This window comes from Aphelocoma coerulescens, chromosome 7, assembly GCF_041296385.1.
Source record: "Aphelocoma coerulescens isolate FSJ_1873_10779 chromosome 7, UR_Acoe_1.0, whole genome shotgun sequence".
NCBI classification, from domain to species: domain Eukaryota; kingdom Metazoa; phylum Chordata; class Aves; order Passeriformes; family Corvidae; genus Aphelocoma; species Aphelocoma coerulescens.
In genome coordinates this window covers 10397693-10421682 of record NC_091021.1, presented here as the reverse complement: position 1 = coordinate 10421682, position 23990 = coordinate 10397693, and the positions used below count along the sequence as shown (strand labels likewise).

The 23990-nt window shown below is 40.6% G+C and overlaps 1 protein-coding gene across 8 annotated transcripts in view; it reads right to left on the bottom strand.

Moving 5' to 3' along the window:
• The window catches only part of SLC39A10 (solute carrier family 39 member 10), a 35090-nt gene extending 12306 nt beyond the window's left edge, over positions 1-22784 (bottom strand). The window contains exons 1-6 of one of the 8 annotated variants that reach the window (XM_069022038.1): positions 22706-22784; positions 21340-21494; positions 8189-9259; positions 6963-7164; positions 2402-2571; positions 1130-1348 (exon numbers count right to left, since the gene is read on the bottom strand). In XM_069022038.1, the coding sequence (XP_068878139.1) occupies positions 1130-1348; positions 2402-2571; positions 6963-7164; positions 8189-9259; positions 21340-21351 (1674 nt within the window). In that variant the 5' untranslated portion in view covers positions 21352-21494; positions 22706-22784. Of the gene's footprint in view, positions 1-1129; positions 1349-2401; positions 2572-6962; positions 7165-8188; positions 9260-13749; positions 14365-14391; positions 14652-21339; positions 21495-22324; positions 22673-22705 lie in introns of those variants that run through there. The other 7 variants (XM_069022037.1, XM_069022042.1, XM_069022039.1 and 4 more) reach the window with 7 other exon arrangements.
• Positions 22785-23990: the final 1206 nt, after the last annotated feature.

The following is a 23990-nucleotide window of genomic DNA, read 5'->3' as shown; positions in this document are numbered from 1 at the left end:
ACCTACCACGGAATCTCACGCCCAAACACACACACAGATATATTTCACTTTAGTAAGAAGGGACATTCTGACAAGGACTGCTCTCACAGCCCAGAAATACTCCCATGCAGCTATTAAGATTTGTTCAAGAAAGCAAACATGCAGCAAGAACAGCTCCTCTAATTTGTTCATTATTTTGTTTTATATTCCTGTAACTTCCTTGTATTTTCCTTTAAGACAGCAGCAAGCTTTTCTCTATCTGCAGCCCATACAGCAGACCCCAAGGATTTGCCAAAGCAGCCTAGGGGATTTAATTATTAATTAATCTCAAAGAAGATATGCCCAATGTGACAGTTTGTATCCCTATCAGAAGATCTAAGACATGCCTCCTCCAACACAGAAAATCTTTTGCTGCCTGTCCAGCTCAGACAGCAAGTCTGATGTGCAAACAGAGAACCTGAAAAGTTTTCACAGTCATTTTGAGAGAAGCAGTTGGAGTTTCACCAAAATAATTTTCTTCTCTAAGCTGAATGATAAAGGCAAAAGCTAAAACTGAATTTCCATACACACTCACACCCGCCAGGGTACCTGCTCTCCTTTTATACCCCCATCATAAACACAGAATGCCCCAAGCACTAAGAATCCAATAATTTTCAGAAAAACAAGTTAAAATTTGACTGACAATTTATAGAAAGCAGGAGGTCTGAAAATTTTAGCATTTTTCTGATGTGGAAGACCTGGATAGCTCTGTTACACTGGCATTGTTAGATATTAGCATACTGCTGAATTTCTTGTAAATTGTCTGGCGATTGCTGGCTCTATAACCAGGTGCTCCTTACACACTGCTTCTCCCGTTTCTGCAAAAAACTCCAGGGTGCTTTAGAGGAAGAGCTGCAAACTCTTTTACTTAGATCTGCCTCTAGATGCAGCGGCCAGAAAGCTGCAGCTTCCTCCATCAGATTTCTACACTGTTTTCCCAAGTTACCTTGTTGAGAAAAGCAACTTCTGTAGGAAAGGGATCCATCACGTACCATCAGACAGAATACAGAGCAGCAGCACTCGTTCACAGAGTGAAGCAGACAATTCCTCAGCACTCACACGGTAACTTTAGGTAATGCATTTTTAAACAGCCAACAATTTTAGTACCTACCTTTTGCTTATTGTAATGTTTGTACATTCTTATACAATGCTCAATGATGAACAGAACATAAATGCCTCCAAGTGCCAAGAGCCCTTTGAGCACTGGGTCATTTTCCTCCAGAAAGCCCTCAGCGTGTGCCGCGTGTGCGTGGCTGTGCCGGTGGGAGCGCCTGTGCTCGTGCACATGGCCTTGGCCATGGTGGTGGCTGTGGTTGTGGCCTCCATGGGACTGGTGGGAGAGACAACAGTGACTCCACTGGGGCAATCTGACACTGAAATGGCACTGAGCTCAGGTGAAACAACGTGGCACTGGGCCAGAAAAAATAACAGAAACCCCCACCCTTTTTTGGCTTTGCTTCACACTAAAACATTTTGCCATGTATGTTTTTCAAATGACTATTCACTACACTAATCAATTAAAATAATTCCTCTGGGAATTTTTCTTTTTTTTTGAGGCAGGTAAATAATCTAGCTTCAGCTTTTCTCTCACAGTGCTGAAGATGAGACTAACAGTCAGAAATGTGACAAGGAATTACCATTCTTACACTCCCATTAGCAACCAAGCCTTATGATTTTTTAAACCATTACAGTCAATTACAACCTTAATTCTGATCTGAATATAAACTTAAATATAAATATCTGATCTGAATATAAACTGAAATATAAACTTAAAAAAACCCCCAAAACCATGACCAAAAATGTATATTAGAATTATACAAAGAAAACATGAAAATATTAGTCTTTGTGCTAAACAAATGAGGTAACAAAACTTTAGGACATTTCCCCTTTTTAGAATTACAGTACACCATCACAAATTAAAAGGTGCTTACCCTCCCAGGAACTTGGCAATTGCTTGATTCAATACATTAGAGGTTACTTTCTCCCCCAAATGTAGTAACCAGGCAGGTTAATCCCCAGGAAATACTTTTAGGTGGTACTGATACACAACTATCAGTAAACAAGAGACAGCAATACTGCTAACTTTAAAATACTCTTGTTGGGCTCATGAGTGTTTTAGAATAGTGTGACATCAGTTCAACTATGAATACACAACTACTTCCTCCCCTCCCCCCCGCCTTTTTTTTGGGGGGGGGTTGGGGAACACATTTTCTTTCTTTTTCTTAGCAGAAAGTCTCCAACAGTGTTTCAGGGTGTCTTTCACAGTCAAGTCAACCTATGTGTGCATCAGTGAACATTTATTTATTGACACTATCAAACAGTTGTTTGAAAATTCTAGACTCATTTACAGTTAAGAATAAAAGGTTAAGGAGGCAATACTTACATGTGGCAAGAGATGGAGCAGTGCATCTCCACTCATTGTTCCTACAGCCAGAGCTACCAAGAAAGTTAGAAGAAATTTGAAGCACCATTGGTTAATGATGGGAACCAAGATCACACCTAGCAAGGAAAGCAGGCTAATGACGGTGATAGAGATGATACCACAAAACCAGGCTGTGGGAAGAAATGAACACAGAAAGATTATCAGAACAACACCTGGAAAACTTTTAAGACTGATTAATGACTTTCAACAATCTCTTAAGAAGGTGACTTTCCTTTAACCTACGTTGTGTGATTATTCATTCAAAAGGTGCTGAAAAATACAAAGGCAATACTGAAGTTCACAGCAAAAAAAAATACACAGGCTTACTCACAGTACAGTATAATACAGTGAGACATGAGAAGACAACTAGCTAAAAAGAGCCCAGCAATTCTTCCTGACTGTTAAGTTTCAGGCTTAGCTTTGTAGCCCTTTATGAAACAAAAAGCAAAAGGTTTCATATCAGAACAAAACCACCTCTGCTACTTAACTTACTAGGGCACTATAAGCACTAATGTGAATTTAACAGTTGTTTTTAATATGGTTCTGATGCAAAATTTTTCTGGATTCCATATTTCTTCCCCTGTTTGGAGTCACATATTTAGTTTAACACTACTTATTTCACCTAGTGCTTTGAAACATACATTTTTATTCATGAGAAGCCTCAACCTTTGGCAGAGGAACTCTAAAATCGAATGCTACAATAAGAGCTTGAAAAGCTGAAAGCAACTTGCTACCACCAAATAGCAGCATTTATTTTGTCTGAGAATCTCTGCTGCTGCCATCAGAAGAAGTGATAATGCAATGTGGTACACCCAACATATTCCTGGTAATTAGGGAAGATGTGAAAATTTCTACATGACATTGAAAAGAAGGAATTACACAAGAAACAGATCCTATAAACAAAGAGACATGGCTCTTGCAGTCAGCATCCCAACCTAATAAAATGTTTTCTTTAAGTTTTAGCATAAAGGCTTTGATTTTCTTCCAGGGTTTTTTCCTAGCTCCATTTTTAATCAAAAGCGTCTATATAACTTGCCAACTTTAATACAAGTTAACAACTCCTGATTCAAAATCACTAACATTTCCACATTTCACAGCATGATTTGACTTTCCTTGCATCTATGAGGGTCCACAAGTAGGGGAAAACATCCTGGAAAATGGGGCAGGGTATGGGTGAGAGGAGAAGAAAAAAGGAACAAGTATGTTGTAGCTGCTCAGTGTCAACATCAGGGTGAAACATCCCAAGAATTCTGTCTGTACCAAACCCACTATGGAGCAGATTTGACTAGAATTTGCCAACAGAAGTGTGGATGCTGCAGGCTCAGTCTGGTTCAACACCAAAGCTCACATCTGCTGCTTCAAATTTTATTTTGGGATATCCATTCTTATAAAGTCTGTAGCTGTCATTCCACAACACTGCACAAAAGGAAACAGTCCAACTGAAATGCAAGGTGTACAGGCCACATCCACTGGGAGGAAATGACTGGAAAAAGCTTTAGACAGTATGAGGTGTGCACTGACAGACATGAGACCAGAGAAAAAGAGTTGGTGGTAAGGCAAAGTCTGCTGTCAGATGAGGAACCAAAAAACACAGGTTGGACAACAGGAATAGCAGGACCCCAATAACCAAAACTGACTGATCCCCAGAGCACTTCAGCCACGTACCCTGGATTGACAGGCTCTGCTGAAACCCAGAGTATGTGGACCTGTCCCTCAATGCTCAACCAAGAACACATGCACAAGCAGCCCAAATAAAAATGACACAGCCATTGGGCAGGAGGCTGCCCCCAGCCTGGACATACTCTGGTGCTAAGTGCCAGGTTAGATGATCAACAGCCTTACATGGAGAAAAACGGGAAGGCTTAAGTTTCATCTATCACAGCAGATTTGGCAGACACACCTCTGAGGGGCTGGAATACTCCTGTGAATGCTACAGGACCTAAACATGGCACCATGACTAAGATAAGGCCCATGAGATTAGAATATGGTATCTGTGCCCCTCTTGGACTGAGCTCCAGGGAGCACTGGCATCTGCACAGGCAGAGTTACAGCTTGTATCTGATCTGAAATACATCTAATCAACAGCTCAGAGCCATCTCCATCTTTAAACAAACAGCTCCTGTTTACTCGTGTGACTTCTACTGGCTTCATTCCTAGCAGGGTGTGCCTGTCCTTTCCAGGAGTCCTCAGTGGTGACAATGCCCCCTCTTCCAGCAGGTACACTGTGAAAGCTCAATTCTATGGATAAGCCTAGATGATGTTGCAGAACTATCTTAAATTACAGGAAGAAAACCCAACATGGCTTCATAAGTTTTTGGCCATCAGTTAATTAAATTACCTTCCTTTAGAAAACCACACTAGCAGAGGTAATGGAAAACTCACAGGTTGGTATCAATGAACAGAAGCAACACTAGCCTGTTATGATTTTTTGAAAACTTTAACTAAAAGTAAAGTAAACCTCAGAAAGCTCATGTTTAAAAGTGACTGCATCCTCCTAACTTTGGGGAATACTTCTATCTAAAAATGTTTATATTAGCTCAGGTGGGCACAAGCTTTCATTTTAGTACAATCCTACAACCTATAGGTTAAGTTACTCTTACAGACATTTGCCCTACACCTCCTACACTCCCCATACTCAAATTAGGAGTTATTATTTTGTGATTCATTTCCTCACATAAGAAGGAACAATTATAATCATATCAACTGAAATCTTGCCGTAGTTAATACAAGAGAATACAGGAAATTGTCAAGAAGAATGATTTATCATTACCTAATCAAGCTGATCTGTTCTGGAGGTTACTGTTTGAGAGACAAATCAATGAGTTTGAACCCAAATTTTTACAACTAACTGGCAAAGGTGTTACTTATACTCAAGGTATCAGATGCCACAAAACATGTTAAACATTCACAATAAGCTTCACTAATTTTGCAAATTAAGTCTCTTAAAATGTTAAAAGTCTCTAAGCTGAGTTATTCATCAACTCCCTTTCTCATTACAGAGAAATAAAATGCAATCTTTTAAAATGAAGCACTCATCTGTAGAAGCTTCCTAATTAAACTGGTTCAAAGCATGTGGAACATGACAGTTTTGTATAGGGTTTTAACATTTTAATTGGCAGATGCTTAGAGCTACTCTAGCAATGCTCTTGGTAATAAGGCAGGGGTCAGCTCTTACTACACTGAGACCACACCACAAAGCAATTTGCTGTCATACAAAACACACACTGTCTGGGTTACAGCAATCTCTGAACAGCTAACAAGATAGGAGATGGGTCACTAGAGGAGATTTATCTGTAGGAAGTTAATTACGCTAATGACTCGAGAATTGTTAAGAAAGATTACCAGCAATGCATTCTTCCAACAGTTGTTAACATCTATGAGAATGGAGTTAACTTCAAGCTTTATTTCTAATGATGCTAATAAGCACCTATGTACTAATCAATAGTAACACTACTTTTATTTTCAAAACACTGACATCATACCCAAGGTTTTTTAGATTTATAATATTTTAATGCAACTAAACATCAACAGTACCATTATCATTTATGAAAGATAGCAGTGGCAAACATGTATTTGAAAAGTACATTCGGTTATGAAATCACAACAATGGGTTCTGCCCTTAAAGTCACTGCTTCAACAGCAGTAAAAATACTTTTAGCTTAGAACTATGGCAATGAGATAAGAAGTCTACTCAGTTTTACTCAAGGTACACACAAAAAAAATTGAAACTGCCAACAGAGGATTTTGATGGAAAAATTTTCATGTGCTTAGAGAGAAACAGTACAGAGTAATTGACACTGGAATAAGAAAAGGGAAGTGTCAGAAATGGCAGTTAAAATGCTCTTGTACTTGCTTATTTCTTAAGTTCACCAAAAATTCTGGATGTCAATTCTACAAATTTGTATCACTGCTAAAATGTAAAAATGGTAACACCTCATATCTTATTTTCCAGTGATTGAACTGTTATCAAAGTGTTGTTTTCTATTCACAAATTAACAGGTCCAGGTCAAATTTATTAAGAAATTTAATGTCAGAGTAACACTGCAACTTTCCAACTTTGAGATAAACATATGGACCACCTCAGTCCCACTACGAAAAAAAGACGTAACATATATTAAATAATGGCAATAATCCAAACTGTGGGTGGACTTGCTCATCCCCAGAGGTGCTTTTGTCTCCAAAGATTCTGTTCCTTGCCCGTGTTGCTACTACAAGTATTCAGCATTTCAAGTTATGTTGGAAGAATATACAGGCCAAAATGCCCAGGCCCAACGATAAGAGGTTAGGCCTCAATAATAGAGGGGAAAAAAACCAAACAAAAAACAACAACACAAACCACAAGCAAACATAAAGTAGTGGAAATAATAGTTTAAAAAGATGAAAAGGTACAAACCCAAAAGGTGCCTCCTTGATCCATGGTTACCAAGGAGAAGCAGTCACACCACCTACCAGGCTGCTGTGACTCTGAAGTTTATATTTACAGTGCAAATAATTTTGAAAGCTTCAGATGTTACACACCTACCTGATGCACCTGTTTTATCATTATTCTCGACTGATGCATTTTTACTTTTCGTAAAATCTTCCAGCTCATCATAATGTACAATGCAAAGCCTTCTCTCAATCTGGTATAGCAGAGCAGGACACATGTACACGAACAGCTCAGGAGATATTAGAGAGCTGGCTTCCAGACCATAGTACCGTAACAGCTGTGTAGCATTTAAGCACTGCAAGCAAATTGTACAAACAAATTAAATATAAAAGCATCTATTTCTACTTATGGAAAATACAGCATATTATTTGAGAACACAAACAAAGCAGAAACTTTGGTCCAAGCATTCCACCAGTGCTAAAACATGTCTTACTGATCTAAGTGGTTTATGAGGGGAAAGAAACAGTAAAAATATCTGCACTGCAAACTCAAGTCTCCCAACACCTACATAACTTTTGATAAATGTCAATGAAAAGGAGTTTCCATATTCTTTGCACAGTACAAGCAATGAAGAAAGAGCAACAGGTGAAGAGTGGAAAAATGTAAATCCAAAACAGGTTTTTAAACCCTTCTGTTTACCTACCAACCTTCTGTGTTTTAAGTTTCACTTTTTAATGCAGTTTGAAACCTCGAACTCAGCACTCCCTCCCCATCCTTCTAGTTTAAAATTATGACATCACAAGGTCCTGCATCTGCAATTAACTGTAAGGGGAAGGGATTTATGGTGCTTGCAGAAATAATGGATGCTAAGGGACAAAACAGAAGAGCTTCCACCGACCACAGTGCTACTGAAGGTACACCTGCAATTGCTTCTTAATCTCTTAGGACAAAGGTATCAGAGGTGTGCTGAAAAGATGCAGGTGTTTTAGGAAAGAGTGTCTGTGCAGTTTTCAAAAATGGTAATGATCTCAGATTCAGAAAGAAGTCCAAAAAAGGTGTGTGTGATGGCAGTATTCCTGATTACTGGGAAGGGAGAAAACCTCACCTGTAAGCAGGGTATCTCAGAAAGCTTTAAGGATCAACTTCATGCAGATAAATAGGCATGATGACAGGTCTCTGAGAAAAGATGGGTGATGGGCGCACAGAAATGCAGACAGATAAAGCTCAGAACTGTGGCAGTGACCTCTAGCACTGTCACTCTGCTACCTGTATTACACTACAGCCCCAAACGTGCCTCTCTGTTATTTGTGGGTATGCACCTTCAATTATTATGTGACAGCACTGAAACTCAGCTTACCAGCTCTCCATTTCATACTCACCTCTTCATGCTCGTGCTCATCTTCACTATGATCCTTGTGACCACGTGCTGCAGGAAGAGCATGTTTCCTCACACTGATCTGCTTGTGAGACGCCTCTCGCTTGCTGGTGTGGCGGTGCCCATCGGCACTGCCCAAACTGCCATCCTGGTGGCCGTGGCTGGCAGAGCGGTCACTGCTGTGGTCATGGTGGTGCACATGCAAGTGAGAGGCATCATGGACATGGTCATGTTTATGAACACGATTGTGCTCGTACTGATCACCAGGGTCATGCTCTGGGGCATAATCCCATGTGGCATCTCCCGACGTCTCGCTGATCTTCTTTTGCTTCTTCTTCTGTTTCCGTTGTTTCCGTTCTGGCTGGTCCTGAGTCGTGTTTGTCTCTGTGGAAGGTTCGTGGCTCTGCTCTGCATGGTCACTGTGAGTGATGGAATCATTGCGAGAGTGGCGCGTGCCGTTGTGCTCGTGCCGGTGCGGGCGCGAGTGGTGGTGGTGGTGACGGCGGCTTTGGTTATGAACGTGTTTGCCGTCCTCCTTCACTGAGGGCACCACTGCATCTCTCCCGGTGTCACATTTATGATTCCTCTTTGCAGACACACCAGCCGTGGTCTGGTTTTCTGAATCTGAGTGGCTGTGAGCATGGTTATGAGGATGAAAATGCTTTCCTTCCTGCACTTCCAAAGCATACAAGTGAGAAACGTGGTCGTGGCCAATATCATCATGATTTATCATGACTACTTTTACCTCTCCCAAACCAAGGCTTATTAACAGTTTTTCCAGGCCAAAAAAAGATAATCTTCCATTTTCACCATAGCGATCAAAAATCTTTTCAATGTAGTATTTTTGTTCATTTTCTGCTTCCAATGTTGAAAATTTACTGGGCATAGATTCTGTTCCTCCATTCTGGAAGTACGATTCATTTGAGATCTGATAGTCATTATGGTCGTGTACACGATCCTTTTTGGGACCATTGTTATGTCCATCTCCATGGCAATGATTGCACTGATGAAAAATAAATGTCAGCAAACAAATGATGCAAAATTTTGTGTGCATGTGTACCTTCATCTCTGTTTCCTACAAGAAACACAAAGGGAAGCACTTAGCTGTAAAAGCAATCTCAATGTCAATTTATATGGCATACCAGTTTGGTACTTATGCCAACTGAATCACTCACAAAACTTTTTAGATATTGGCAATAAAATAGCAATTGAAGTACTTTTACTGCAGAAATTGTATTAATGTACTTTTCTTATCCAACAGTGAGACAAACTCTGTGTATTTTATAGATGCTGTTTTACAAACCATACTTACAGGAGGCAATGATAAGAAAAAGATTAACAACATTTACAGTGTGATATCAGAACATTTTTGTGCATATTTTCAGAGGCATCTATGCTTATGATAACCTACAATACTGAAAATCTTGATAAAACACAAGCTACAAGAGAATAAAAATTCTTTTTAAATAACAACGCTGTGTTTTCCTGTTCACTGAAGTGACAGGCAGGTAATACAGCTGAAAACCCACATACCATTTGTTCTCTTTTGTGCTGCTGAAGTGCCTCCACTCAACACACACTGCACAATTCCCTATTTTGAAATCGGCCATTACCAATGTAAAAACAAGTTGTCATTAACCAGCTTCAATGTATTGCTTAAATATTCATATTTTAGTACTTTTTACTTTGGTTTACTGACTTCAAAGATCTACGTGGACATCTATTTAAAAGTAGGGTTATATGGAAAAAACCTGCTTATGCAACTCAAAAAATACTGTTATTGCTGACAACTGTCAAGCTGAAAGCAGTTAGTGCTGATTTTTAGAAATTATATCATTGAGACAATGTGGTTTTCAATTTAGTGTTGACAATGTGGTTTTCAATTTAGTGTTACACGTAAAATACTTGCAATTCAACACCAGGTTATGAAGAAGACACTGCAAAATTTCAAAAAATGTGTTCAGAATTGAAAACAATTCACCATTTTACATTTTCACCATTGCAGCAAATGCAAGGATGTAAGGGAACAAGAAACAGGCCAGCTGTGCTTTAAGCTTTTAACACTGCCAGCAGTTTTAGTTCCTGATGTGCACCTTGACTAGAGCTGCCACTGGCCCTACATTCACGGGCACGAGTGACCTGGTCAGCACATCCTGAAGTGCCACTGACTCTCACACAAGACAGGAGAAATCTGGTTGTCCTTCCCAAGCCCCCCACAGCTGCTCACTAAAATGTGCTTTGTGAAATCGGCCAGGAAAGTGCTCTGCAGCAAACCACAAACATTTGAAGTCCATCTTATTCTCCTAAAATTCCAGCTTGCTGTTTTGTGCTTCAACACTTGTAACCACATTATTGCACGCACACACAAAAAATCTGTTGGAAGCTCCTACACTTGTAACAGGCTGGCAAAGAAAAGGAAGGAGCTGCCTTCTTAGGACTTCACATGGCAAAAAGACGTGTCAACACAGAAGACCTTTCTCCTGTTAACCTCTACAAATCCAAAATATGAAAATTCACTTTTCAAAGGAGCTTCAAACACTTACGGAATTTTTTAGAAAAGCAAAACTCTCTTTGCAAAAATATAAGCCCAGAAGAATATCTGTCAAATGGAGGCATCTGCATCAAAATTGATTCCACCGACATCAGACAGGTCAATGGCTACTCATTGTACATTCGTGGTTTATTTTTATAAACAACTGATGTTCAATCATCAGTCTGGAATGACCATGGTTTCTCTCCAGTTCAATCCCCTACATTCCAGTTACTGATTTCAGGGCCGCGATAAACTTTTTCAAGTAGTTCAGTATGATAAATTCATCCCCAAAATTTACTGAAATATTGTTTTCATGTATTAATATATATATTAAGCAATACTACTTTTGTAGGTAAGACACCTTTTCTCCCCCTTTGCCACATAATGGTAATAGAACCAGAACAAGCAAAATTAAATTATTTTCATTTAAACAAGCATGATCCAGACTAAAATATCTCTACCAGGAAATTCATGTCTAAAGCATGCTCATAATCCTTTTCACAACCTCATGATCTTTCCCACGTGACTGTCTCATACAATACTACTAATATATTACATGGAAACTTTAGTCATGCATCCATAATTGTGGTTTAGCTTCGAATGGTACCTTTTCTCCATGCCCTAATGGTTAAAATAGTTTGTAACCTAGGATTGTGATTCATTGATGAAAAACAAGAGCTGAGCAGTATCAGACAAATTTCAAAATCAATTACTTGTCTGTTTTCAGTTTAAACAGTAATAACCCTAGCAAAGTATTTTGATCTTCTATTGTATAATATTCTGTATCTTCTATTGCAAATCTTGTTATGGAACTGATACTTAAAAAAATAAATGTACCCATAATAAAAAGTTTCCAAAAGAACAAGCAGAAAGAGTTAATTCTTTCTTTCTTTTTAAACAAGCTTCATTATTCTCTAGGCAACTGTAAATAGCTGTCACGTTTAACCTGTCAGGCAGTACTCATATGTGTATAATACTGGAAAGCTGAATTCCAAGTTCTATACACTACAGTGGCACAAAATTTTATATAGCTGATCTCATTATAGGAACACTAAGACCCTCAAATCCCCTCAAGAGAATATGCAAGGGCAGCCTGAGGACAAGGCTACACCAAAGTTGAAAAGGATTCTGCCTATTACTGCTGCCAGCCTTTGCCTATTTCTGTTGACTCCTTTGATTCCCTGCTGCCTCCCCTCCTCCCCTCCAAAGCTCCTGACAGGCAGGAATGCAATCCCAGCCAGACAGGAGAGAAAACCACTCCAAGCTGTGGGTTGGTAAGAAACTACAGCACCCGTAAAGGGCACGGCTGAAATAACAGCACCTGCTACATTTTCCCTGAGCTGCAACAAGTGGAGTCCTTCCTGTCACCTCAGGCAGCGGGACAACCCCACCCCAAGCCAAGCTCCAAAATTAGAATGTGTACATTTGCAGGGGCAAAGATGAAGTGTGTCCCACCAGAGGACATTTCACAAAAGCATCCGGGGTGCTGCCCAGTGCACCCCATCCCCTCCCCACTCAGCAGCGTGAGACATCATTCCCAGCAAATGCAGAGAGATTGAACCATCCACACACACACAGAGGCTTGAGGTCAAAGCACCTGAGCAGTACGTAGATACCTTCTCTGCGTGGAAAACTCAGCACATCTCTATGCAAACCACTGTCTGCCTAGAGTGTTTCAGCTACTTAAGCAAAGGCACCTGTGATCAGAGTTGGGTTTGGTTTTGCTTCCTTTTAAAATCCTTTTTTCATTCAATTTCCCTTGGATTTCTGAAATATATCCACCGGGCTTACTATTTCAACTGTTCTTCATATATAGCACTTTATGCCTTAAAGCCTGGAATATGAACATGATTTGGGGGGACACCTTTGTTTATTTATCACCAACTGCTTCACTGAGACTAGAAAACTAGTTCAAGAGTTAGGCTTTACTTAAAACAACAAACTTGGATTCAAATAATGTGGTCATACAAAATTCAAACTCAAATGAAAGCCCCATCTGTTATTCCAGCATTTGCAGCCCATGCAGTACAGCATTTTTTCAGTGCACAATGCTGACTAGAATACTTTAAGCGCCCAACTTTCTTCCCTTAACCCTTTTTCTTGTCTGCTCCCAACAATTTTAATAACCTGAAATATTTCTAATATAAATGCACTGATTTCTTCCCTTCCCACGCTCCTTCCCAAGTAATTTCAGTTTCTCCTCCTTGTTGTTCAACTTTCTTATCCTTGTTTTCTCTGCAGAATGTTCTGCTCATCTACAAAAAACATCTCTGACTCCTCTAAGTTACTAGGCTTGAATGCCATGGAGAGTAAAGTGCCTTAGCAAGATTTCATAAGTTGCACCACATGCTCCAGCTAAGGCAAGAGCGAACCCAGAGAGACAAGAGGTGCTAAAAATAAGGACAAGGAATGCCTTACCAAACGAAGGCATTCTTGCTGTGAGGTAGTAAGAAGTTCAGCACTTGTGTAATTAATTTCTATTAAGAACTTCTCAGAGTAACATTTCTATGAGAAATGCCAATTTCTTAAAAAGAGAAATATTTCTTGAAATAAAGTTATTGACTACATAAAGACAGTTTTTCTTACAATTCCTAGAAATTTAACTTCTTTTCTCTATTGCAGGTATTCACTCCAATGTACATGCAGGAGAGATGTGTGCAGCTTTTCCCCCCATCCCAAACTGTGCAAATACTTCATACAAGTATTTGATTCAAAAAGAAGGCTGGAATCTGAAAACCCTAATGAACCTACTCTCCATTTTTAAAATTTCACATTTTTAACAACTACTAGAATACAAAATCCTATTAATCTAGCACACATTTTTAAGGTGAGTTGTTTTTTGAAAAATTAATGTGAAATCAATATATTGTAGTTACTGAAAAACATTTTAAAAAAGCCATAAAACCATTTAAACTAAGTAACAACCTGTTTTTATCAGTCTTATGCTGACATTAGCTTCTGCACATACAAACAGGAAAACATGCTACAGATCAATAAAGTTAAAATGAAACATTTCTAACTTAAGTTCTCACCCATCTCCTGTATTTTCTTCCCTCTTCAGTTGCAGTGAAACAGGTTTGTGGATTTCAGTAAAACTCATTCATTTGAAAACCTACAGCCCAGTAGGAGGGGCACTTTGTAAGAACACACCATTAACTACTTGATCCAAGCCCTATTTGCTAAGTTAATACCAGATAAGACTTAAAGAGCACAGAAAGCATTTATGCATAACTGAACACACCATGAATACTTCTTAAAAATCTGAACTGTGAAGTATTTGAAAAGCCAAGTCCCCAGCATAGTACAATGATCTTGAACCAATACAGCAGCAATCTACCAGCTCAGTTATACAGAAAGGAGCATTTACTTTGAACATAAAAAACCTGGACAGCCTTCTTCAAAGGGTCAGTTATTTATAAGAAATTGCTGAGTACAGGATCCTTCTCAGAGCTCAAAAGAATATAAAAACTTCAAAATAGCTGGAAATTCTGTAAGTACTAGTTCTGCTCACCAGGATCTAATTTGCAGTCTTTAATATATAAATTGGATGTGGTCCATGAAACACCTATTAATGCATTGAATTGATAACAGAGCTAATTTACTTTTGTGCCAATATTCTACTGTTCAATTAGGTCCTATTAAGATACCAACCAGTGCTTGTAAGAATGACATACTTGAAAAGATGAAGCAGTTACAGCTGCATTTTAATATTTCATTTTTCCACTGAAAGTAAGCAAATTGTTCTGGTTAGAACCAAGGCTGAAGTTCAACAAGTATTTTAAGATGGTGTTGCACTTAAAGCAGCAGTCCTGCCCTCCCCCACTGCTTCACTCTCTCGTTCTCATTCCCACAAAACCATTTTTGGATACCAGCACATTTGTTTGCTGATCTGTTCACCGTGCAGCTGTACAACTACATTCTGCTGAAAAACCGCCTAGAAAAAGAAAAAAAAAGAGATTATTTTCAAGACAGATTACTTTTCCTATCTGGCTCACTGTGCAGCTGCACAAACACCACAGTCCACACAAAAAAAGAGCCACCCAGCTTTAGGTGGGAACACCAGTTACCGATCTGGTTGATCTTCAGTCTAACAGAATATTTTGACAGAGCACAAATAAAATAACTGCCCACCTCAAAATGCACTCAAGTAACACTGAAAAAACAGCAGTGGACACATTTCCTATTGAAAGCCATTTGAGAATAATTTCTCCTATTTGAGAATAACTTTCCCTTCAAAACACAATCTAACAGTATTTCTAATAAAGTGTTAAAACCAGTTGTAGTACTTTTATTGTTCTTATAACTTACACCACTGTAAGTATTTCATCCTTGCACTACATTATAATACTTGTGGTATGTTAGAAGGCATAAAAGGCGTATCTTGGATGAGTGTTTAATACCTAAATCATTGTAATAAACCCCTCTCTATCACAGCTACAATCCAAAAAGGAATTTCACGCCTACTACTAAGCCGATGACTTCTCTCACTTGAAAAAAATAGAAAAATAAATTTAGAAAAGCTGTCAATTATGGAAGTCCATTGGAACACGAGACTAAAGCATACTTTTCTTATATGTGCTATGCCAAATTAGTGCCTTACTGATTGTGAAGGCTATTCCTAGAATGAGGAGGTTTCAAATTCTTTACTTGACAACATGCACCATTGAATCAAATCTGTATTTCTAAATAAGAGATTTAGTTAATGAACTACCATCACAGACTTTTATAAGGTGCTCTGTCAACATGCCACTCAAATTCCTCTTAGCAAAGTTACTCAGTCAAGAGAAGAAACCAGGAGAACTACTACTCCTAGAGAGCAGGCAGCTACTGGAACCACTGACATCTTGAATAAGTGGGCTCCCAAATGTGTCTTTGTTCAGTAATTGTGGGAGACAAAGGAGTTTGTCAAGACATCTTGGCAGATTCAAAGGTAACACTTAACCAGTCTGACAAAGGACATAAAACAGCTGTACATATTTCAACAGGCAAATCCACAAAGAAAATGCCCAGCTGAACCAGTTATCTGTCATTTTCACCACATTCCAAGCGAGACCTCAACAGAAGTCACACCACTTCCTAGCCATCATTTATTTTAACCAAGATTATTCTGAAAGATCTACACGGCTACTCATTACAGGTTTGTGTGGTGATGGAGGCAACCATTCAAACTGATACAAATACTGACTGGCTTCAAAAATCACTCACCACGAACTATAAACCTTTCTTAGCAAGGTATTAACTCAGAAGGGACACAAGTTTGAGGTGAAATAATGAAAATGTAGTATTTAATACCCAATATTACCCTTAGTGCAAGATTAAAAACAGAAGAGGGGCAAGGAAACACAATGTTACTGGCAATATGTGAGGCAGAAATGTCAAGGGTCTGGAATTGCTTATTGTCAAGGGAAGTAAAACTGAAGCAAACTGTAACTGCATGTCCAAAATAAAAAACTCCAGAGCAGGTGTGGCATAATTTTGTCATTTCACTATTATTCAATCACTCCTTGATTGAATACGAGGAACTCCTGTAACACATTTTTCATAGGATATGTGCAAAAAGTCAGCAAAAAATGTGGGGTTTTCCAACAGTTAAAATACATTCCTTTCATGTGAAGAACAATGTACTCCTCTAGATGCTTCACTTTGAGAATGTTTTGTTTATAAATATATAGCTAATCCTTTGTCTTTGCCAATTTACTGTTAACAATTAAGCTACAGTAATGGAGAAAACTCCTGGAAATTAATTTACTTATAGAAACTCCCAGGATTTTCCATGAATAAGTGACAATTTGCCTTTCTTATTCCTGTTTTAAGAACTCAACAACAGTACAATACAAGGCAAAGTATGGTCTTCCAAGACTGTGTAAGTATTTTACATTGCTCAGTGTAACTGTTTACTGCAATTAATCTGAACGACAAAGTTTGATACAATGGAAACAGAATAATAATTTGCTATACTTGCTGCATTCTTATTAAAGCATCTCATCTTCATCAGTTCTCTTAAGAGTCAGCATTAACCCCTCAAATTCCTCTCCCTACGACTGAACATACATAGTTAGCAAAAGCCAGCATAAAAATCTTTGCCTAAAGACACCAAAAATGAACTTCTGGGACTCAGTATCACACTCTTCAAGATACATATGCATAAACTTAGACTACACACTTTACAAAACTCAATCTATTATCAGGAGTACAAAGACAGCAACTCAGTGAAAAAATAACTAGCTGTGGGCATACTACAATGAAAAGCAAAATTTTATATATACATGCTGCTGCAGCTACTGTGTATTTGTTTACTGAATGTACGGTCTGGGAGCAAGTGGGCCTTGTTAATATAATGCAATGCCTCTGCTGGACAATTGCCTCAAAACATAGCTCAGAACAGCAAGGATGGAAATCTATCCTGTTAATGTATTGTATCAGACATCTAATAAAGAGGAGTATTTTATATTTAGCATAAGAAATTAGTATTGCAAGGCGACCACGTTATTTGGACTGCAGCTAAGTAGTAAATTCTTAAGTTTTAATGTATGCTAGTACAATTTAAAACTGTACTTTTAGGCTGAGACACTGTCTTCTAGAGACTGATGTTCAGGTCAGCACAAAAAAAACGCTTCTATATTCTGCAAACAGCACCAGACAATATATATTTGGCCTATATGATACTGTGTGCATTTAAATGAGAGTACTTATCAAGGTAGCAGAGCCCTGATGGAAAGAGACCTTCCCTGACAGGAATGGATTACAGAAATTGCACAGAGCCCTGAGAAGCAATGTAACCATCATGTGAAACACAGAGTACAATCTTCCACTTGACAGTAGAGCAGATTTTTCTGGACTGCTCTGTACATGATATGAATGAAGCAGTGCCTGCAGTGGCAAAGCAGGACTGAGAAGCACACCTGGCTCACTACTCCCCCTTGCAGAAACACTTGTGGCATTATTAGTTATTTTGTAAGATGAACTGAACTCAGCTGCCAGCTGTACGAATGACATGTGGCTGCCATGACAATCCTAGATGGGATGCAGTGCTACTCAATCCTATTTAAAATGCAAAACAATATTAACAAAGATATTACATAAAAAAAAAACCCACAAAAACAATAATGTTGAACAATGTCTACTGAAAGAGAATACCTTGAAGATTACATATATTTTTCCTTTGTTTTTCTTTGATACTCCAATCTCAGTATGCTTGCATGCTATTATCAGCAATTACCTGGGTTAAAGAGGAATTATTTATAGATATCAAATCACCAGCTGTAAATAATTTATCATTTACAGTTATCTTTGAGAATTCAATGTATTATTGTTTTTCCATTAATAATCATCATCCTAAAGAGCAATTTACTGATGTGGTAGAGATCAGGTCATCTTGAGACCTCTGTCTTTATACATAAACTGTATGACAACACCTGTCTGGAATTCATGTTGTATTACAGTGGTCTTTACTAGGAACTGTGATTAGAAACTATTTCTAAAGCATTTATAACCTACATGCAGAAACACTGCACAAAGTCTCTCTTGGTTGTATTTACAATTTTATGCAAATGCTGCATAAAACTTCTTTCATACATTCTTAACCTGAAGAGCATTTTATCTCACATATGCATTTTACCTTATCTAACCAACCACGACTTAGATTGATGACTTTCAGACATGATCAGTTATACATCACCTTCCAGTACTACACACTCTCCCAAATCTAAACTGGTTTAGCTACCTCAGTGACTTCAGAACTGTGTGTCTTTATCACTTAAGCACCAAATGGAATGCTTATACAACTTTCTGTACCTCTTAACACTCCAGAAACTCTCTCTCTCTGGAGTTTTAACTCTGTTAATATTCCACATTTTGTATAGACACACTACTTTGTTTAATACTGATGTGACTGTCAACACAGAACAAAAAGAGGGGCAGGTTTCTCTCACAAACTTTATGAGGCTACAGAAAGGTGACAGCCAGATGAGAATGAAGCTCCTGGGTCACTGACAGCTGGGAGAGAAAAGACAGCAGCTGAGTCATTCCTCCTCTGCAGCAACAGAAAAAGCAGCCAGGGAATGGAAAGGGAGATGAGGCAGCACAATGTGATAAAAGATGAGAACATTTCCAGTCTAATGAATCATGTCCCCCAGCATGGGTACAACACCCTACATGTAATTCCAACATCCCCTTCTTCTCAGAAGCTTTAGAGACTGACATCAGCAAACCATCATCTTCCAAGTCTTTCATGCTGCTTTCCAGCTTTCTGGGTATTAAAACCTGTACAGACTTTGGACTATCACAAGAGGTAACAAAAGTGACTTCAAACAACCATTTAACTACTTTAGTCCTCAGATTTTTATTACATCCAAAAAGCCTGGAGGGATGGCACTGATTCAATAGCACTTAAAACACTACAAATAGGCAGACTGATGCAGCACATACCTTTCTTTCCTTTAGGAGGTTACACCATGGCAGAACACGGTTTCCAGCATATCAATCAGTTTTTGAAATTTAGAAAAAAAACGGTTTTATTAGCTTTACCTAATAGGTACACATTTCCTTACCAGACCTTATTAGGTGTATTTCAAGTAATACCTCAGCTGTAATTAAAAATTATTTAAGAGCAGTCAAATTCTTTCTGCATCAAGTGTTAGTTCACGCCTTTATCAGCAAGATTAGATTACAAGTTTCATTTAAGGTAACTTCAGTAGCCCACCCCCAAAGATAATACTTTTTGTAGGATAAAATTGTTTCAAATAATTGCTCTCTAAATTAAGTTGGACTCCCACAGAAAACCAGGAAGTTATACTGATTCTCTTCACATTAGAATAGAAATTGCTTTCAAAAGGCATAAATTCTCAGTATTCACAGAACTCACCCTGCACATAAATAACACTCAATCCTGTGAAAAGCATACTTGCCCAAGGAACAGAACTGCCATTAAACTTCCCTTCTCTGAAACTTCTGGCATTTTTAAATGTGTTACAGAAAGTCAAGGTACATTAGACAATTCTGAAAACATGCTATAAAAGAACATGCTATGAAATACCAAGTCTTCTGGCAGTTGACTGTCGAACTGAGAAGAAAATGGAATGAGATTTTCTCGTTCGGTATCATTTTCATTGCTGACACATGCAGTTATGTCTGTCCATCTTCCTACTGTCCAACAGTCTGTACAGATACCACCATTCTTCTACCAAGTTTCACTAGAGTAAAAACCAAATCATAACTTGCAGAAAAACTTTCATGGAGTTTAGCTTTTAAGTAGCTTGTGTAATTTTAATCAGCAATTCCATCTGATGAAAACACGTAAGTGTTCTCCAATTCATTTACTTTATCGCTGATTTATCAAGCGCCCATCATACATTCGAAACAAAACTTCCACTTCTGTAAAAACTGTGAGAGAAACAGGAATAAGTCCTTACAATAGGCACAATCATGATCAAACGACATTGAAACTGGACAGCCAAGGCAAACAAGTCCAAACACACTTCCTTTGGGACTATATACACACAAGCTTGAAGTCCATGTGGTCTAGGCACTACTTAAAAAGTCTCTTCAGACTTGAATCAGCCATTGCTTTGCAGAAAATGTATTATGAATAGAAAGAGTAAACAGTTGCTTGACTTAGTGAAGACCATGAAGAAAACCTATGCCAAGTTGGATATATTAATTTTGCCATATTATACATTTCTGTCACACCATCTAATGATGGTCAGCATGTACTTTTTCATGACAAGTAAACTTTCTAGAACATGTCTGAATTACCCTGATGATCCAATTTCATTAAATTATTTTCTTGCAGTGGGAAAAACATCTGTTAAGACAAAGCCTGTGAGCATATTAGAAAAACTTTAAACCACAACTCTGCTGTAACTGTACATTTTATGACCGACTGGATACATGCTGCAAACTTAAAACCCGGGTTTTATGTAAGCCAACCTGGAAAGCACAAAGACCTACACAAATATTAATTGAAACGAAGCTCATTGTTTTGGAGAACTTTTTTTCTGTAGCCAGACTCTCCAGCCACATTGCCTATTCCAGATAGGTAACGATGTATAACCCCCCTACACCCACCCACGGACACTAACGTAACGCCCATGTGGAACTGCCGCGATTAATCTCATCAAAATTACACAATTAATGCACAGTCTATCTATATATCTAGGCCCTATTCTTTAGAAATAGATAGCACGGCTGTATACTTTTTTTCTTGTAAGTACGAGTTAAAATCAATTTAAAATTAAAAGTGCTGCAGGACACCACCACCAATCCTATCTTAACCATTAATTTAGGACAGGAATTTAGCTGGCGAAGTCTACAGTGACACTGGTCAATGTTCTTGGGAACCAGAGCTTTTACACTTTATTTTCTCACATTATCATGCCAAATTATTAGCCTACATAGTAACCATTAGTCTCTCACTTTGGAGTTGCATAGCGTGCCTCAGTCCAGCTCACACCGAATTCCTATTTCTCTACACATCTAAGGCAAAGCACTGGAGAAAATCACAGTGTATTCTCTGTTAAAAATCGAATTTTAAAAACCTCATGTATCTTTTTAATATAGAAATAGTTTTCTATTCTAATGTCACTGTGTCAGTTACTACTACCCAAGGGGATACAAGAACATACCCGCTGGAACATGCCAGGAATTACTTTTGTTAACTAGATGACAACTGCTTCCGCTCCTCTGAAAACTAACCAGGTCTTCCAGTGTGCATTTCTCAGTTCTGTATCAGGCTCGAGGTTACCACAGGCTCCCTTGATGTTACGGTACAAGATCCTACCTTAATAAAAAAAACACATTATGATTGCTACTTACAGACATACAGCGTTAGGAGTGCTAGAAAACAGAAGTATTTGTACTCGGCAACTCTTGCTCAGTTTTAAGAGCGAGCAGGCATGAACAATTCTACAGAGAGGCCCAAAAATGACAAAGATAGCTAGAGATTTTGAAGAGCAATTTTATTCCGCAGTTTCAACATTTAGTGTGTATTTCCAAAGGATGCAGCACAAGCAGCACAGAGAGCTGAGAACAGAAAATCAATTATTTTCGCTCACCATTTCTGTGTCTGTATAGTACAGCGACAAAGACTCCTGACCCCTTCCACTCTTACCCTTGTTTAAGGGTACGTGCACATTACGCTACAGCCCGAATGATTTTTCCACAGGTGTTAACGATAAATCCCAACCCTAAGCTCTACAAGATTTAATTGCGTGCCTTGTTCATCACCCACCGCCAGGGTACTACCCCCAAATATCGCCAGTTCCTGCGGGGGACTCAGCACACCCACTCCGGGCGGGCAGGGCCGCCACCTTCCACCCGCACCCGCGGCCTCCACGTGGCTGCACCGAGAGCGAGGGAGCTCGGCAGGGCCGGGGCGCGCCCAAAGCCGCACTCTCGGCAGGAAGGCTGCGAGAGGAAAGTGGGAGAGCGGGCGCCGGGCAGCTCCGTACGGCTCGAACCCGCCGGGCCACGGGGGCCCGCCGCGCCCCCCGACCCCCGCCGCACCTTGCCGCCCCCCTTTCTCTCTCCGCCCGAGCAGCCAAGGCAGCCGCAGCCCCGCCGCCACGTCCCGGGCCCCCCGTTCCGGGAGCGGGGGCGGGGAGGATTTACCTGCCGCATGGTCGCCTCACGAGCAGAGGAAGAAAGGGGGTGGGGGGATGCGCCAGGGCCGCGGCGGCGCCTCGTGCTCCGCCGCCTCGGGGGGAGCCCAGGCGCGGCCCCCCCGCCCGCCGCCCCCCGGCCCTCTGCGCCCACCCCGCGGCCTCGGGCCCCGCCGCCACGTGATGAGGCGGCCGTGCCGCCGCGCGCCCCTCTCGCCGCTCCGCATCGCGGGCGAGGTGGTGTCCGCTACCGCCGGTCGGTCCCCGCTGCGGCTCCTCGCCCGCACCGCCGCCCCCCCGCCCCGGCACGGCCCGGGCCGGCCGCCACCCGCTCCGCGGCGCCGGGCGGCTGTGGGGGAGGGCATGTAAACAAATGGGGTTTTATAGCTACCTCACTCGAGTGCCGTGTGCATCTCCCTCTCCGCTCGGTACCAAACCGCCGCGGCGCCTCCTCCTCCTCCTCCTGCCGCTCCGCCGGCGCTATTCACAGACCCGGCTACGCCGCGCTCGCCCTGCACACGCGGCCCCGCAGCCCGCGCTGCCCAATGCGCAGCCATTTCCTCCACCGCTACGAAAGTGGCGTAGCGGCCCTGCCTGCCCGCCCCTCGCTGCGGCGGCTCCGCGCACGGCTCGGCCGTGGCCGCGCAGCCCGGAGAGCGCCGGAGGGAGCCCCGGGGGAGAGCGGCCGCCGGCCGTGTCCCGGCTGAGGGAGCCCGGGCTGGGCGGCTCGGGGGAGCCGGGCCCGCGGGGCCGGGGCTGAGCTGCCGCCTCTGCAGCCGCCTGGCGAGAGGGTCCGTCAGCAACAACGGGGCATTTCGTACCTTCCTATCGAGGTACGTTTCGAGGCCGGGATGCGCATTAACCCCCGTTTATTTAACTCCAGAAACTCCTGTCAGGCTTGCTCGTGGCACCAAACCCTGTGGCGGCGATAAACGTCTCCCGAGGTGGAGCCCCTCGTCACGGCACACTTCATTCCTAGACAACAACTACAGAGCTAAATAAAGCCCCCAAACCAAACCTTGTGTAAATCAAAACCCTCGCTAGCTCAACGCCGAGCATCAGAGGACATTTTGGTTTATAACGTAAGAGCTACAATATAGTGAAGTCTTTCACAACAAATCATATTTTAAAATAGACCAGCATGTTTTGTAATGGTTATTGATAGGAAGCACATTCAAAGGCTGAAGTGCAGTTATAGGAATGCTTCAGATAAGTTTTAGACTGTTTCATTTTTCTCTTGGAGAAATTTGCATACAATTTTCATTACATTTTCCTCCAAAAATAGCTGGTGTTTCCATATCAGGCTTGAATCTAGCAGAAGCCTGCTATGTATCTAGAATGCATCTAAAAGCAAATCGACCTTCCCTTTATTTCTTAAGGAGGCACACATTTTTCGTTTAGACTCTTACATTACTGAATTGAACGAACCTAATTGTTTCTGGAAACGCTCCTTTGTTAAAACGGATGATTCACGCCACTACTACCGTAAGTATGGCCTGGCAGAGCCGCAGTCCTGTCCTGTCCTAGTCCTGTCTGAAGTCCAAGCCATACCCCATGGTTATCCACCCCAAAAGCCTCCCAAAGTTATGTGATTATTTGCTTGGTGACACGTAAAGGATTACTTGTTGCTTTAGCAACCAAACAAAAGTTATCTGTAAGAGTCCAAAAACCACATA